Source organism: Molothrus aeneus, chromosome 3, assembly GCF_037042795.1.
Source record: "Molothrus aeneus isolate 106 chromosome 3, BPBGC_Maene_1.0, whole genome shotgun sequence".
NCBI lineage: Eukaryota > Metazoa > Chordata > Aves > Passeriformes > Icteridae > Molothrus > Molothrus aeneus.
In genome coordinates this window covers 40,482,609-40,499,420 of record NC_089648.1, presented here as the reverse complement: position 1 = coordinate 40,499,420, position 16,812 = coordinate 40,482,609, and the positions used below count along the sequence as shown (strand labels likewise).

Below are 16,812 nucleotides of genomic sequence, written 5' to 3'. Positions count from 1 at the left end.
TTTATTTTAGAGCAGTTTGGTTGCAATGAAGGAAAGAAGGAAAGGTATGTAGCTGTTTTGGTAATTGTCTATAGAAACAGAACAATATGAAAGTAATATCATTTAATATATAAGTAAATCATTTAATATAAAAGATATCATTTAAGAAAATATATAAGGAAAAGAAAGAAAGAGAAAATATATGAGTACATAGTAGATATGAAAGACATCACCATCCATGGATCCAACAACAAGACTTGATTGTTGCCATTTCAGATGTTCGTTGGTCAAAGTAATGGTCACAGTCATGATCCATCAGGGATGGGGGAAGTCCATGAAACAAAGAGGGTTCATACATGTTTGATTCAGGTGGGAATGCCCTGGTACCTCCCCTGAGGGGGAGTTCTACACTGTTATTGTTATCACTGTGAATCATGTGCAGTCCCTCTGGTGGGAAGCCCCAGAAATGAGTCTGGGGGCACATCAGGGTTGTTGGTGGTCACAGACTCCATCTGTCCCATAACTTAGGGTGATTTTGAACAGTGATATGAGCACTTGCTTTCTCTCCCACAGTTTGCCAGAGAATTTTTGTCTGGATGAATTAACCAGGATGTGCTAACCAGATCTCACCAGTGACAGGTCTGGAATCAGCACCTTCCTGTCACAAATTCCTCCATTCTGTGCTTATCTCCAGTTCCTGCTGTGGTGGCTTATCTTATGGCAAGTTCTGTCTGTGGCCTTGGCAGTGCTTGAGACGGGCAGCTGTGTGCTTTAACTCTTTACAGGATGTCAAAAACTTCCAAATGTTATTCCAGCTCTCCTGGGAGCGCAGACCTTGGTCTAAGGCTGGTTCAAAGGAGAAAGCTGTGGAGGAAGCCATGTTGTGGCAGTTCTGTGTTCCCCTTGGCATGCCTTTTGCAGCTGCAGTGTGCTTGGAGCTCTGGGCTTGGTCATTTTCGGAACCCTGACCCTAGGCATGGCTCTAACCTTAGGCAGAGCTGGACAAAGTACTCTCAGGAACAGGATCCTGCTATTTCTCATTGCTGCTTTGCTCCTTCATCATGGGATGTGGTTAGCTCTTGTTTGGGTTTTGAATGTTTTTATTTAACTGATGTGGTTTTTTTCACAGACCATGTTGGTGTGAAGGGCTGCATGACAAAAACTCATAAAGTAATTTAAATTTTAAAAATAATTTTTGCTACAAGTATCTTACTTAAATGTTATTACATTCAGACTACCTGTTTTCCTTCAAATTCAAACTTAATTCACTAAGCTAGAATTTTTTCAAGGCTGGCGTATTTCTTATTTGTATTATATTATCTATTAGAATTTACCTGCCTACATGTAGAATTTTTGTAACTTCCAACCTAGTTACATCAGTGCAAGGTGCATCTTTATTTAGCAGGAAATTTGAAAGTGTTGCTAGGGTTTAAAATGGTAGAAGAATTAACAAAGAGCTTTCTTGAACCTAGAGAGATCTGCCTATTGATGCTTCTCATTCACATGTGAAGGGCAGGCACAGTCTGGGCACAGTAGGAGTTGAATTTAGGGCTTTAAAGTCAAAAATGCCCTGGTTTTGTTTGCGTTTTGTTTTTCTGATTTTTTTTTTCCTTCTTTTTTTTTTACCTTGTGAAAATTTAACACTGGAATTCTAGTTCCGGATTATTAATTAAAAATACCTGTTTCTTCCTAAAGTATTTAGAGAGCTTGGGACTTAATGCCCAGATTATGCAAATTTTCCAAGTACTTAGAGATAGGAGGTGTGTAGCACATGGCTGTTGGGTGAAGTGAAACTGTAGTGAGCAAACCTTTCACAGCTTGAGGGCTTTCATTCCTCACTGTTGGAAACTGATCACATTTTAGTTGAGAAGACACAACCATGATATCATGGTGCTTTTGAAGCAATTAGGAAAGGTGGCTGTTAGGACTTTTCTAATACTGATTTTTTGAAGAGAGGCAGTGAAGAAAGCCCTGCTGCTTAAAATTACATGGTGGTGCTTGTGTTCAATATTGAGTAATGGAGAGCAGGATTTGGCTTTTCTAATTTGCTTAGCATCTCTCCGTTCATGGCACATACACAATCAAGGGAGCATCCAAGTTTATTGCTGAAAAGAGAGACAGCAAAGTGAACCAACTTGTCAGATGACAGATCTGTTTGTCTCTTTCAGGCCTGTGGAAATCCTCAGCCTTAGGCACACACTGCTGAGTGGATGTAACTCTTAGTGCTTATGTACAAGGAGTTTGTGTACCTATTATATTTTTCTAGGCTTCTAATAGATGAACACAGAAAGCATGTTCTCCCCACACCTCTTAATTTTCTTAAGAGTCAGGAGTAAAAACGTCATCCTAGTTCTAGCTACTGTTGTTTTCAGCAATAATGTTTTCTTATGATAAAATGGAAGTGTAAATTGTAGCCTGATACTAAGATTGTAGGATTGTAAATGCACTGTGCAACTGCTCACTTCAGCAGGACTGCATCTCTATACAATTAAATTTCTACCACAGCTGTCACCAAAGCATCAGATTCTGAGACCTGTACAGACTAGTGATTGAAAATAGAACAGTTTTGTTTGTATCCTTCAAAGCAGGGGAAAAGGATATAGTCTGTGTACCAAAGCAAAAAGGCACAGAGAGATAACTTACACTTGAGTTGCAAGTGATTTTCCACATCTTCCTGTAATAACAATGCTTCCTACTTGTCTTCATCAACTTTCTGAGGATTTAGGCTGAATTCTGTTCTTTTCCACTGAAGATCAGCTTTAATTTCAGGGCAGGAAATAACATTGTATAGCAAATCAAAATTGCTGAATGGTCCTATGATTGCTTTAAATGTATCACTGGTTCTGTGTCAGTTCCCCATCTTTTATTTTTGTTCACTTGAATAGGATTGAATTTTCTTTCAGTGGAATAATACATCAGTTAAGAATTTGTGTGATACACCCATTGATAGAAAGGTGTGAATTAACTTTGGTAAACTGAATTTTAGCATTTCAAACACTGTGGATCATTGAGGAGATGATCTACCATGTAAGTGCTCCAATGGAGATGTCTTCTGCTACTAATCCTATTTCTTCTATTCCTTAAGTAATTTTTGAATTGCACTTCATGACAGTAATGCAGTTTTGATTTTGTGCCTTTTTCTTCTTCCATTCTAGAACCTTTAGAAAACTTGCTATGCCTTTCTAATCTTGGAAGGAATTTAGCTGGAAGAGGTTTTGTACAATATTGAGGAGAGAAAGAGCGGTGGTATGTCTTCCTCTAAAATGGTAACTGGGTTCTCAACTTGGTATGTTATACCAGAAGTGGACCAGACAGTTCTAACCTCATTGTCTAAAGATAACTAGCACTATGTGTATTTGGCTGGACCACTCAAGGAATATTTACTATCTTTTTTCCATCAACCATTGTATTTTCTAGGTAAAACCAGGAGGGATGAGGAAGCAAAGTGCATAAATTTCTTAAAAGTTGTGGTTTTTATGCTGTCCGTAAATTTTCTGCTATGCTCAGGGATAAACTGTGCTGTCTGTTGAAACCTAAAGAGCTCATCATTGCCTTTGTTCTCTTTGTCCAAATCTCCCACTTTTAGAGCCTGAGTTCAGGTGCTTCATTCACTAGATTATTAGGCTGTAAATTGCATTTGGGATCTCAGTATGTGAGTAGTGTCTAGGATGCTGGGAATGTGCCATCATGGTGTGCCTGACAGAGGAATTTGGTACAATTGGAGGAGAGTGAAGAGTAAAAAATGCCATGAAATTTTACAAGTAAAATTGATATCAGAAACAAGTCCCAGGAGAGTGTACATAGTTGGGGAAGCAGAGAGTAAGTTGGGAATTGGACATGGGTGGTTTTTTTTTTTAGTTGGTTGTTTTTTACCATTGGAATATGTAGCAGAATGAGTACCTGTACAGATAGCTTATCTTGTTGGTATTGTAGCATTTGCTCCAGCACTTCTCTCTTTGCAGTCCTTATTCTAGTCAGTTTACTTTTAGTTCCTTGTCTCTGCCCTTTTCTTCTTCCTTTTCATCTCCACGATGTCAGTGGAGAGGTGCTCTCCACCACAACATTTCTTTTCTGAACAGTGTGTTTGATGGGTTTGTTTTGTTTTTCTGCCTGTAACCACTGAAGAGGGATATGGAGTTCCAGAGCATATGGCCCCCACCTGTGAATAAAGGCATTTACCCCTTAACTTTGTCAGTGTACCCAGAAGTTATTTATGGACAAAATAAGCCAGAACTCGTTTATGAAAAAAAAGCCCAACTGAACTGTGGCAAAGAAACTTGGAAGTGAGTTTATTTGCATCTTTCTACCTCTGCATGTTCATACTTAATTACTTCTGTATATAACACAAGTACAGTATTTAGATGTTAGAGCATCTGGAGTCCATACAGTATAAATGGATAAATACATGGATGCTGTATCCTAGCATTCCTGGGGGTTATTTTATTTATTTTCCATGAAGCTACAGGGATGTGTCACATATCCACATCACTGACACCAAGCTGCTGGCATTAGTGCATTTAGATTAGATACACATTTGGGCCACTGTGGATGGTAATGAGCTGCTGTGCACTGTAGGATATGTCTTGCATGATCTGCCAAAGAGATTTGCAGTTATTTTTAAGTGCCATTAGTGCTAACAATAAACCTAGAGATGAGAGGTGGAAATCCTTGTTCCAGGCTTTCCTTAGTACCAAGGTTTGTCTCCCAGTTCCTCACTTCAAAGAGTCGTCTAATAATCTCTTGTTCCACTTTAATGTTGCAAATTTTTATGACTCTGTTAAGAGTTGGACTGGACTGCTGAAATAATTTTATTCACAAGTAGCAGCACCACGTCCACTATTTATACTAATATATATTATTGCCATTAATGCTATTTTTAAAGAACATATGGTTTGGATATGTTAAAGTTTACAGAATTGGACGCTAACCAGTAATGTCCTTCTTTGCTACAAGGCTGTAAGAAATGCCTCACAGGTTATAAAGTAATCCAGTAAATGGAACTGTGCTGCAAAAGTAGACCTTTTGGGATCTTTTTCCTAAAAAAATCAGAGATAATTCTGTCAGGCTCTGAGAATTTATCCATCACAGTTCATTAATACTACCAAACCCTATTTTTAGCATTTCCATAGAGTTAGAAGTGAACATATCCATCTGGGCTGCAGAAAGAAGAAACTTCCTCTAAGCATGTTTTTGCTTCCAAAGCAGAAAAATCTTGTCTCAGTGGGACAAGTGAAGCCTGCCTGTGCTGTTGGCAGCATTTTAGAGGGAAATATTGCTGATGAAGCTAGAAATCCCTGTGGATAATTGTAAAATCTTCAGTGTAATGTAAAAGGGAGTCTCTCTTGCAAGACTGACTGTACAATTAAAAAAGCTTTTTAAAGAATGAAGAGGTCCTTTTCCATAGTAAATAAAAATACTATAGTAAAAGCTGCTTATCTATTTTTTCAAGTTGATGCTTTGCATTGAAACACTGCCCTGCCCCACTGCATCCAAAAAGGGAACTAGGAGCAAAAGAGATACAAAGAATAAAATGGAAGCTGGAGGAAGGATGTGAGTCACCTCACATGAAATAGATAATGAGGATGAAATGTTGCAAGGTGTTAGCTTTCAAAAAGCTGTATTTTGAACACTGACTGCTTCATCTCAAAGCTAAGTAGAGCACTCAACAACATCACAAAAATATCTGATGAATAAGAAAAAGGTGATGGGAAATGTGCATCATTCCACTCTTTTCTTATCCTCTGTGTTTGCATTTAATCCTCATGCAGAGGGTTTACTACTCTGCCAAGAAAAAGCATTGCCCTTGACTGCTTTTCAAAAACAGCAAAAAGGAATGGCTTATTCAGTGTTACATCCAGGTACACCCCATCTTCCTTCTGTGCTGCAGGGTCTTCTGGCTGCTCTGTTCCATCACTGGCCAGTTTGAAAAAGGCTTTATTTATTACCTGTAAGGAAAAACATATGAGTAACTGGAGTCATCAGAGCACAATCATGATGGGACAAATGAGAGTCTGAGTAAATGGTGAAGCACATTGTACTCCATAGATGCTTAAAAGAGAAGTTGGAGTGCTTGTCCATAACGTGCAAAAGCTGTATAACTGCTTTTACACTTGGGCTTGGCTGTCATGCTGTTACCCTTGTGTCATGGTTTAACCCCAGCCAGCAGCTGAGCTGCTCACTCATTCCTCCCATGACTTGCCAACAACTAAAACTCATGTGTTATCAGCATTATTCTCCTACTAAATCAAAAACATAACATTGTATGTGATACTCAGTCCCCTACTAAGCATGTCCCCTACAAGGCTCTGACTGCTTAGTTCTAGTTATCTTTATTCAGTTTAGGAGGCTGAAACTGTGCAGGAAGCTTTTTTTTTTTAATGCCAGTGATATGTACTGTACCTTTCCAACTGTTAGACTGGCATTGCTTATCTTACTGAAGTCTGCCCCCTTCCCCAGCAGTGCAGGCAGTTCCATATCTGCAAGAAGCTCCTGTAGATCAGAGCTGTCTTCTAGTGTTAATGCTGGCAGCTTTAATTTAATTTCTCTGCAGAGAGAGGGAGAGAGAGAGAGGCAAGTGAGTGATTGTTCACTGTGAGAGCATAGTGGTTGGGCAGTCCTGAGGCATGGGCATGTGAAAACAACTGCAACAAGTGCTGTGTGTGTGGGCACAAACACAGTGGGTGCCTCTTACTGTTTCCAAGTGTGAACTCACCCAGATTTCACCCAGGGTCTGCTGCTAAACCCCAGATCATCCCACTTCATGGGTGGGATGTTTGTTTCCTTGAAATACCCCCAGATAAAAAGCTGATCCCACCAAAGTGGAGCTCCTTTGAAGTGAGCCCCTGGCTGTGCAGGGGTTTCTCTTTGTGCACAGCAGTACAGCCTCCCTGGCAGGACCTGACCCCAGGTGAGGGGCAGGCCCGTGTGGCTCACCCCATGCCATCCATCCCTTCCATGGGAGGGTGCACAGCCCTTCCCTACCTTGGGGACAGGCGCTGGAGCCAGGCTGAGGACTGCCAGCTCAGCTGGGACTGCAGGTGCTCCAGGTCGCTGCCACCGATGGGCTGCAGCAGCACCAGCAGCGCCGTCCGGCTGATGGGAACCTCCACCATGGAAAAAGTGCCACTGGCATCGGTTTGGTACTTGAATGTCCCCGTGATGGACAGCATAGGGACCAAAACCTTTGTGTCTGAATCCACCCAGAACTCCTGAGGCTCTTTGAGCGGGAAAGCTTGCTTAACATTTGCTGAAAAACAGATCAAGAAAAGATAAATTGATTTTTCTCTTCCTTCCCTCCTCCCCTCTGCCCCTTAGCTGGTCTTTTTAAGAACACACTGTGCCTCAGAGAAGGACTGCATGTATAAAATCACATTTAGCTACTGTAATCATATGTCTCCCCCTTTTAATCTGCCTTCTGGTGGCATCAAGCACAGGGGCCATGACCATCGGGACTGTGACTAAAGCTGCTGTGTTTCTGTTGGCTTTGTGGCCTTTCCTGGGGACAGGAAAGTGTCTCTGCTTGCTTGGCTGCCTGCTTCCTCCCAGGCTGCCACATGATCCCCCGGGGCTCACGGGCCTGTGCAGAGGGTCAGCTTGGTTTCCTCTCTGTCCCTCAAGTGCAGTGATGGCATGTTTGGAAGCACATTCATCAAAGCCAGCCCTTGCTGCAGGAGCACTCTCAGGCAGCCAGGTGGGCTCAGGAGAGGGAAGGCAGCACAAGCTCTCCCTGACGTCTCACCCTCCACCATCTTACAAACCAAAGCAATGGGGAAGGTTGTAAGCACAGCACTGAAGTGTTGCTTGAGCTAAGGAGGTTAAAAAGGACATACTTGAATACTTACTAGACCTTAAAATAAATTTCTTTCCCAGCTCACAACTATGAAGGGCCTTGCTCTCACCTTGCACTACTTCTGTGCAGCTTTGCATTTCAACATGTTATCTTCTCACTGCCACAGATCAATGCTGTGCCCAGCAGGGCAGATAATCCTGTTCAGCACTAAAGAAACTACTGCCCACAGTGAAACTTGCACCTGATGTTCTGCACTGAATTCTAAATGGCAGGCCCTGCTTGGCAGCAAGTCTACAAATGTGAAGAAAACTGTGTGCAAGTGAACAGCACTTGAGACCACAGGAACATTTAGCTGTTGTTTTGTATGTATTTCTGTCACTTTATCAGTGCTATGGCTGCTAATAACATCTCAGAGCTTTTGTAACATGTTTCAGAGAAAAAAAATGTACTTTTTCCTTTCTGCAGCTATAGGGACAGACATGGAGCATGACAGCATCAGCTGTCATGGGTGCCCCTTCACAACCAAATGGCAAACCAAACGCTGAAGTCATCTTCTGTGTTTATTAGAAGGTAATTGTTTGTGTAATTCATTTGTTCTTGAGCCAATTTTGTCCATCCCATGTGTGGGGACTGTAACATTTAAAATGCACCTTCTGAGAGAGAAGGTAGTAGAGCTGACCCAGTGAGGCAAACCCTTGAACATGTGTTTCTAAGCTTATACAAATTACAAGTTTCCAATACAGAAGAGGAAAAAATTGTTCTACTAAAGAAAAACTGCTTTTATCACCATGCCCAAGTGTGTAACACAATTACTTTAGTAGTATCATATCTATGCCAGATCTTACAATGAAGAGAAAGTTGATGCCCACAGCTCACTGAGAGAATGACAGCACCCATGAAAGGCAAAGAAAACCTGACATCCAGTTTTGAGGTGGGAAGATGGAGGCACAAAAACGTTTCCTGAGCACCACAACTCCACCTTTAGCAGTAGAGCCCCACTCAGGAGCTTGAGGCTCACTGCAAGTGCTCTGAAATACATTCCCAAGTAGGCAAGCCGTCTGAAGTGTGCAGCCTTTGATACTGCATTCAGTCAGGAGGATCTAGGAAAGCAGCTACACTCAGAAGAGAAGGCTCAGTTGTAGTGCAGGGGGATTTCTGGGACAGCAGCACAGAATGACCCTTGGCAATGAAGGGATTGCCTCATTCTAGGTTTGTGTAAGTGCCCTGCTTCCATAACTGGCAATGTTCAGTTGCTTCCTGAGCCAGATGTTGCCTACAGACTTCTGTGTTTAATAGCCACTAGAGGAGTCATGTCCATTGTATTTTTTAGCCTTTTTTGTATCTATACCTCTGCCCTGCATCCCTCAGCTCCTTTGGCTTTCTTTAAAACTACACCCTTATCAATCTTGCTGGAGGCCCCTCATGACTTTCAGCTCCTTTGCAGCAAGAAATGCTGCGCAAGTCTTTCTTATGCACCTTTCCACACTTTTCCTGGACATGGAAGATTTCTTGAAGGCCATCTGACTCCTCCTGACTCCCCGTCACCCTTGCTGGCTCATGGCAGACAGGATTCCTGGCACAGTGGTGGGGAGCAGAGGTCCAGCCTTTCATCTGAGCCCTTCCCTTTCCCCACTGGCCAGGCCTGGCCTTGTTCCTTCCCAGGAGCAGGGTTGCTGCCTGTCCTTCCCCAAGCCTGTTCCCAAGAGGAGCAGTGCTGCCTCGTACCTGCCAGGCGGATGTCCATGGCAAACAGCAGCTGGGTGGATGGGTCCATGTCTGCCAGCAAGGCCTTGCTCTGGCCCTCGCTTTTGGCCTCCACAAAGGCGCTGATTTGTTTCACTGCCTCGCCTGGATTGGCAAAGTCAACAGCTCGGGCGTAGAATGCATCAGCACTGGGGAGCAAGTGCTCCATGAACAGCTGGAAGAGGGCTATGCCAGGGGCACTGAACAAGCTCAGTGTCTTGGAAAAGAGCAGCTCCTCGTCCCCGCTCTTCACAAGCCTCTCGATCATCCTCAGGCTGGAAAGGAAATTGCTTCCGACTGCTGTGGAAGTGCAGTCAGGGTTTCCAGACGGGGGGACAAATCCCAGCAAACCCTGCAAATCAAGTGCTGTCTGGTTTGAGGCCCCCAGGTAGAATGACACCAAGGAGCTGTAGAGGCTAGTTGGGGACAGGAGCACATTTTGGCCCCTCCGTGCTTTCTGCAGTGTGCTGTAAAATCGCATGCCCAGGACATACACCAGGTCACTCAGGTAGCTCCGTTCCTTCTCCCCCCAGGTGCTGAGGCTTGGGGCTTCCAACTTGTTGTCATTCATGCCACCTTCATATTCGGGTGTGGTTTGGGACTCAATGGAGACAGGGACAATAGTCTTTCCCTCCTGAACCAACTTTTCCAGCTTGTCACAGTCACTCTCATTGAAAGAAAACAAACTGAAAGGGTGGACATAGACCCGGTCACAAGTCACCACAGTAAGGCAAGCCAACAAGCAGAGAAGATCTGCTACCAGATTCATGTTGGAAAATTGCCTCCAACGTGTCTGCTGAAAGAGAAAATCAGGAGAAAAGGAGAGTGGTCAGTCTGTTTCAAGTACAGTTTCTCTTAATCACAGGGAGAGGTGCTAGTGCTGTGTTGGAGTTACAAAGGTGGGGATTTTAGTATTTAGTAGTGTTTGGTCTGACTCTGCCCCAAAAAGCCTTGGATGAGACAGACAAGTTTCAATGGCAGCAGGTGGGAAACGGTGAGCACAGATGTGACTCCATTACCCACTGCAGTACCCTAAGGATTTATCATGGGAATGGTAGTGGATGCTGGTTATGCCTGCAAACTAGAGCATGCTATTTCTGCAAAACCTTGTTTTGCAACAAATGCAACAACATTTGTTCCTGGGAGCTGGTCAGAGCCATCTCTGCAAACTGCTGCACTGAGCCTTGCTGACACACAGGCTAAGCAATGTGCCTGTTGTTATGCAGGGAGTAGGTTTGGAAACCAGCTCTGTTAAGGTCCAAACACAGAACGTATGTCTGGTCAGTAATGGATGTCTAGTCAGCAAAATACTTGGCACTAGCTGAGCACATTATGTTTTCACAGCCCAGTGCAAACATTCATTCTAGCTTCTAGGCAAACACACTCCAGGCTCCCTTATACAAATGTGCTCACATTGAAACCATTTTTCATTGCAACTTCTATGTCTGAATACAGAGTTAGAAGGGGTAGGCTGAGTTTTACTCAACTGTGCAGGCAGTCTTCTCCTGAGGTAAAAGATCACTTGCTGCTCTTGTTTTTCCTGACAAGAAGGAGAGAATTTTATTGTATGTGGACGTCACTGGTGTTTTAGCACAAAGGACATAATGCATATTGGGAATGACAATGTCATGGACACACATACACACAGACAAATTATACCCACTGACAAATTTTATATTTTTAGGATTCTCTCTTTTCTTATATCAAACTTTTTTGATAACTAATAGCTCTGCTGCACCTTTCTTGGATTTCTAATATATGACTGTTTATCCGTGTATTTGAAATCCACATTGAAATGTGTTGAAAATTATGCATCTGTAACACATATCATCAGCCAAAATGCTGTTATTCAGAGCTGTATTTTTATTCTAGTAGTAATTCCTTGTTTATTGTACCTTTGTTCACCCTCTTTCATCCATTTCAAGTTCTGCAGAGCTCATTGGATGGGCAAAATGCTATCAGCCTTGCCAGTACCCAAGCCCTACTCTCTGCTTTCTTCCTCCAAGGCTTTTTGAGTCACAGCAGTCTGTCAGGTATTGTAATTCTGGTAGCCTGAGCCTTTTGAGAGGACACAGAGCAATGTCTGTCTCACCAACACTTTACACAGGGTGAAAGTGCTTGTGTTTAAATCCAGCTATTCAAGACCTGGCCCCTTCCCAGCCTAATTTACAATGTATAACCATATTCTTTCCCCTGAGGGGTCCCCAAGTATTTCATGCCTTATGATATCCCAGTTTGCAGTACCACCACTCTACAAAAATTGAGATGTGCTTGGTAACTAGACATACCTTGCCAAGTATGTCTGCCTGCTAACACGGATATCTGCATTCCCAGGCTGTAGGCTCCTATCTAACAGCTGGGTTTGCAAATGAAGTTTATGTTCTTGTGATGGTCACTCAGGTTGTCCAAGTGTCTTCACTGAATGCCTGTGAGTCAAGCCTGAAATTATTTAGTCCCCAGAGGCATGCAGAGGAGGATCTGTTGTAGATTTCTGTCCCTGTGCCTTCACTCAAGGATTGTTCTTCTCCATTAATTCCCACCTCATCCTCTAAATTACTGTATGGGCAGCACAGCCATGCTGCTGTCCCCTCTGCTCCCAGCCCCTCTTCACCTCCCCAGCCCCACTGGTAGCATGTGACATGCATGACAGAGTATATTCATTGCTTGTGACTGAATAAAAAATTATCTTGGAAGGTGCCTTCCCAACTTCACTTGCACAGTTAGCCCAGCTGCTGTGCTAGTGGATTTCTAGACTCCTCAATGCATTTTTTCACATTGGCATCCTCAGGAAAACGAACCAAAAAGCCACAAATTAGAAGGAATTCCCTTCCCACATTGTTCTCTCCATCATACAATTCTTTTGAGGCATTACTTAATCTTTCCTACACCCAGGCAGGCTGTGCCATTAGGCACTGTTGGCACCCAGTGGTCACTTCTCTCTGGCATGCCAGAGCTCCCAGCTCTGTTCAGCTTTTGTTTTATGAGCAGAAGCAAGAGGAGCAGCTCTCACTGCCAAGCACTTACCCTAAACCCCATCTGTGGAAAGTCAGCGTGGTTTGCTTGGCTAAAGAAGAGAGCCCCAAGCTCTTTGGGAAAGCATCAACACCTGAGCTGGAAAAGCAGCATTCAAAGCAAATGCAGTAAGAGCGCGTACTCGCCTCTGTCCTGGGGGTGTCTCCCCTTTGTTGCCCCTCCGATGCTGCTGTCCCTCAGGCGAGCTCCTCACACACCTCTCCCCCCCCGGGCGGTGGGACTGCGGTGGAATTCTGCCCTTTCTAAGCGGCTGCTGCGGGGCATTGCGCAAAGCTGCTTTACATCACAGCCTGGGGCTGACAGAAGTTACCTCGGGCCAATGAGACCTGAGCCCGGCTCAACACCGGCTGCATAGAAAGTTCCAGGGATGGATGGATACACAACCTTTAGCCAGACCCAGCACACCTGTGTAGCCTGCAGTTACACATTTACCAAGGCAGACATAGGCCTTTTTACTACACAGAATAACTGATTATAGGGAAGACCTCATTTTTGCCAGACTGAAAGGAATGCAGATTTCTTTGTACTTATATTTGTTGTACAGTTGGATTTTTGGATTTGTTGCACGGTGATCAGATTTTTGACTTCACAGATAAATTGCCTTTAATCTCTACCTTGCAGCCTGGGGACCCACCAGTGTGTGAGACATGTATGCTACTGCAGAATAAAGTGATTAAGCTCTCAGTTTTTATCCCTTCTTTCCCTCTTGAACTGTTCAGATTGTCTAGGCTTTGTTCTTTCTCCTCTTGAACAAAAAGTGTTGAAATGGAGAAGCTGAAAACCAGATAGGGGAGATGGCCAGAGCTGGATCACAAAGACTTCATCCGTCCCAGTGTCAGCCTCTCAAGTCTTGTTTGGGAAAAGGGGTTGGGATTTGCAGATCTTTGTGCTGCTTTTGAAACAATCTTTCAATTTTGATGTGCCCCTTCTTGCTATTTAAGCACATAAACAGTGAATCAAGGTAGGGATAAATGCAATTGGTTAGACTGGGTCATGTTCAGTGCCCTTTATTCTTAGTAATTAAAATCCCATGGCTCTTACAGGAGTAGGGCTGATTTATCATCTGTCCTTTGATTTTAGAGGGCCAGTCAGGCATGATTTGTACTGCAGTGCCCAGCTACATGTTGGGTTCAAGGAGAGAGCTGAGAGACGGGGATGTTGTGCCTGGACAGCTGGAGCTGGTGGAGATGAAGGTGGAGACAGGGACAGCTGAGTCCTGCCAGCCCAAGGGCTGTATGCCAGGTGCCTAATGCCAAAGAGATGAGAAATTTCTGTCTCTGCAGTCCTGCTTTTCATTTAAACAATCTGATTACCTTCACTATAATGAAGTCCAAAAGTGGTTCTGAGCCCAGGCTTGTATAACATGCACAGAAGGCTTAAACAAACAGCTTGAAACATTCAAGGTGTTTTGTCCTCTTGCTGCCTGAACATCTCAGGTGAGGAAGCATCTGCCCACAGCACAATCTCTGAGCATTTGTACCATCTCCAGACAGCTTTAAAATGCTTCTAGCTGAGTAAAGAATACAGGCAAAGGGAGAAGGATGAAAAATGAAAAATTCATATTGCTCAGCTAAATGCTAAGATCAAGTTAGGCTTCAGGTCCCCCTTCTTTCCCCTCTACCCTGGAGACTCCTTCCCACAGGCAGACCAGCGGAGCCAGTTGGTCCCTTAGAGGCCAATGGAGCTGCAGGTGGGACGTGAGCACAGCCCAAATCTGTATCTCCTGCACCACCACCCATGTGGGTCCTCCTGAGGCACTAAGCAGGCACCAGCAAAACACACAAATGGCCAGACCATGCTGAGCCTAGGAGCTAGAGCTGGTCTGCTGCATCCCTCTAGATGAGGCTTGAGCACAGGTAAAAAGAAAACCCATCCCAGTACTCTCTGTATCGAGGACACACAAATGAAAGATGTTTCATGGAAGGGCACCTTGTATTCCATAAAACTCTGAAAAGTATCCTTACTAAAAATAATTACTGGCTTTGGCTAATAAGCTACAAGTGATGTTAATAACTTACATTATGTACAGCTGTCAGACTTACATGTTTGCTGTGGACAATAAACACTGAAAATGGAAATCACAAACCCCCTCACCCACTGTACTTTTTTTCTCAGATCATTATGCCTTTCTTTGTTCTGTAGCATCCAGACAATGTTGTTGTTTGGCTATCTCCTGCTTCCAGTTCCCCTGAAGGTCATGACCAAGCCATGCTGCAGCTGTTGGTCTCCTTGTGCTGTAAGTACCAGCCCTAAACAGGCCACCCTGGCTGCAGGGGATGCTGCCCTGAAGAAGAGAAGGAGCAGGAGTCACCTGAACAACAAATCTAGCATGTGAGTCTGGGGGCTCTGCCACATAAAGGAAGTTCAGTTTAGTTGAATATTCTTGGGGTTTTCAGCCAAGTTGATCCTTGGGTGTCTTTTGGTGTTTGTGCACTTAGTTCTATTGTTTTCTGTCAATAAAAAATTGGTCAGTGTCTCTGAGGAACACAGAAGTCTATCTTTCGCCCCCCACCCTTGCCCCTACATCAATAAAGTAATCCCATTAAAATACCTAGCTTTCTCCAGAAAAAGAAGTTTCACCAGGAAATGTTCAATGTGCTGTTTTCGCCACAGTCCTCCTCTTGCTTTGGGCCACTGGGAATTGGGCTGGCCCCAGTAATGAGGAAGAAACTTTGATTTTACCTCATGTTCATGCACTACTGCAAAGCTCAGATACAGCTCCCCCCCTCATTTACCAGTCACTTGTGCTTGCTCACTCTATTAATACTCCCCTATTAAGATGCATCACACACCAGCACACTTCTTAGATCTTTGTCTTTTATCTTTTAACACATTCTTCTAAAGGAGAAAGTTCAGATTACAAAGAACATATCCTGGCACACCTGCAACATGTTTTATCCTAGTAGCACTTAACTACAGTTAGTCTTTAATTTTACTTCTGAGACATTTTTAAGCAGGAGTGCATGAGCATTATTCCAATTACTATATGTGGACTCTGTTGTCAGGCTTTTTTTGTTGAGTTGCCATGGTTTTAGGAATAGGAGTGTTCTTAAAGATAGAACTTCGACTTTAAAAAGCAGAGTCTTTATCCTGCCCTTCAGTTCTGGCATCCAAGGATTTTGCCCCTTAAAGAGAGTTGTTCCAGAGAACTTGCACTGGGCCAAACTTGTGCGAAAAGCTTTCTGGCAGCAAGGAACCCAAGAAGGTGAAAGCAAGGCTGTTCTACAAGCATCCCCTATCCAAAATAAGCCTGTGGCCCACACACATTTTCTAATGAACCTCTCCCTGCAGCAGCCACAGTAAAGGCACAAAGAAACACAGAGCTCTCAAACCTGTTGTTCAGCGGTGAGGTGTGCGCTCTCCTTTTGCCCCGCTCTCGGATTTTGGAGGGGCACTCGGCTCCCCCTCTTATACCCACTCTTGCATAAGCCGGGCCCGCCCCCTTCCCCCCACCGCTGCCCTCATTTCTCTTCAAAACCTGCCTCTGTTTTTCCTGCTTGTTATTCATGGTAGCTGCTGAGAGGGAGCAAAGAGAGGTGGAAAAACACTGGTGCTGCAGTTATGGCTTTCCTTGCAGCCATCCTAGGGATCAGATCTCCTGGTCAGCCTCGCTGCTGTGAAGTGCTAATGTGGAAGCACTCCCCTGCCCCACAAAAAAATCTTGGTGATGGTGCTCCAGCACTTCTTCATGCAAATACTGCCAAAAAGGCTTCAGAAATTTAAACCCTGGCAGAGGAACACTAACCCTATAGACAGCAGCATGTAATCCAGCCTTGAATGGGAAAATGTTTTTGTCCAAGCTAAAATTTTGACTGATCGACCAGGCAGCTATTCTTTTGCAGAAGAACATTGCGTTTCCACTTTGTCAAAAAGTGTTTTCATTGATCTGAATTGTTCTGGGAAAAGCTGTATAAAATTCAGCACTTTGTGTGGAGACAATAGTAAATATTTTATTCTGTTTCGTTCCGTTTGTTTTCCAGCTTTCCCGAATTTTGCTCCGAGACCTGAACTCAAAAGGGCCAGATGTACTTCTGTGATGATGCTCTTGTCTCCTGTGGGGCAGATTATACATATACATACACAGATTATGAATTAATATATGTATGGCTAATTTAGACACAATAGCATGTACATGGCATATATAATTCATTACTAAATTTGAGGGTTTCTCTTATTAAGCCTAAAAGCCTTGAGTGAGAAACAGGCTACAAACAGTTTGTTTATGCAGCCTCCGAGTTGACATTGGTAATAGTGAACAGCTACATCCC

At 43.6% G+C, this 16,812-nt stretch overlaps 1 protein-coding gene across 6 annotated transcripts; it reads right to left on the bottom strand.

Annotated features, from left to right (window-relative positions):
• Positions 1–4,242: 4,242 nt before the first annotated feature.
• AGT (angiotensinogen) lies at positions 4,243–15,972 on the bottom strand. 6 transcript variants are annotated; one of them, XM_066546744.1, is made up of 7 exons: positions 15,877–15,953; positions 13,858–14,054; positions 10,999–11,051; positions 9,494–10,307; positions 6,961–7,225; positions 6,379–6,523; positions 4,243–5,924 (listed from the first exon to the last, which is right to left on the bottom strand). In XM_066546744.1, the coding sequence occupies exons 2-7, from the start codon at positions 13,940–13,942 to the stop codon at positions 5,733–5,735; spliced, it is 1,554 nt and encodes a 517-aa protein (XP_066402841.1). In that variant the 5' UTR covers positions 13,943–14,054; positions 15,877–15,953; the 3' UTR covers positions 4,243–5,732. The 6 variants fall into 6 exon arrangements, with proteins under 6 accessions (XP_066402841.1, XP_066402842.1, XP_066402844.1 ...); XM_066546745.1 differs by having other exon boundaries at positions 9,494–10,304; XM_066546747.1 differs by lacking the exon at positions 13,858–14,054 and having other exon boundaries at positions 15,877–15,950.
• Between the last annotated feature and the right edge of the window lie 840 nt (positions 15,973–16,812).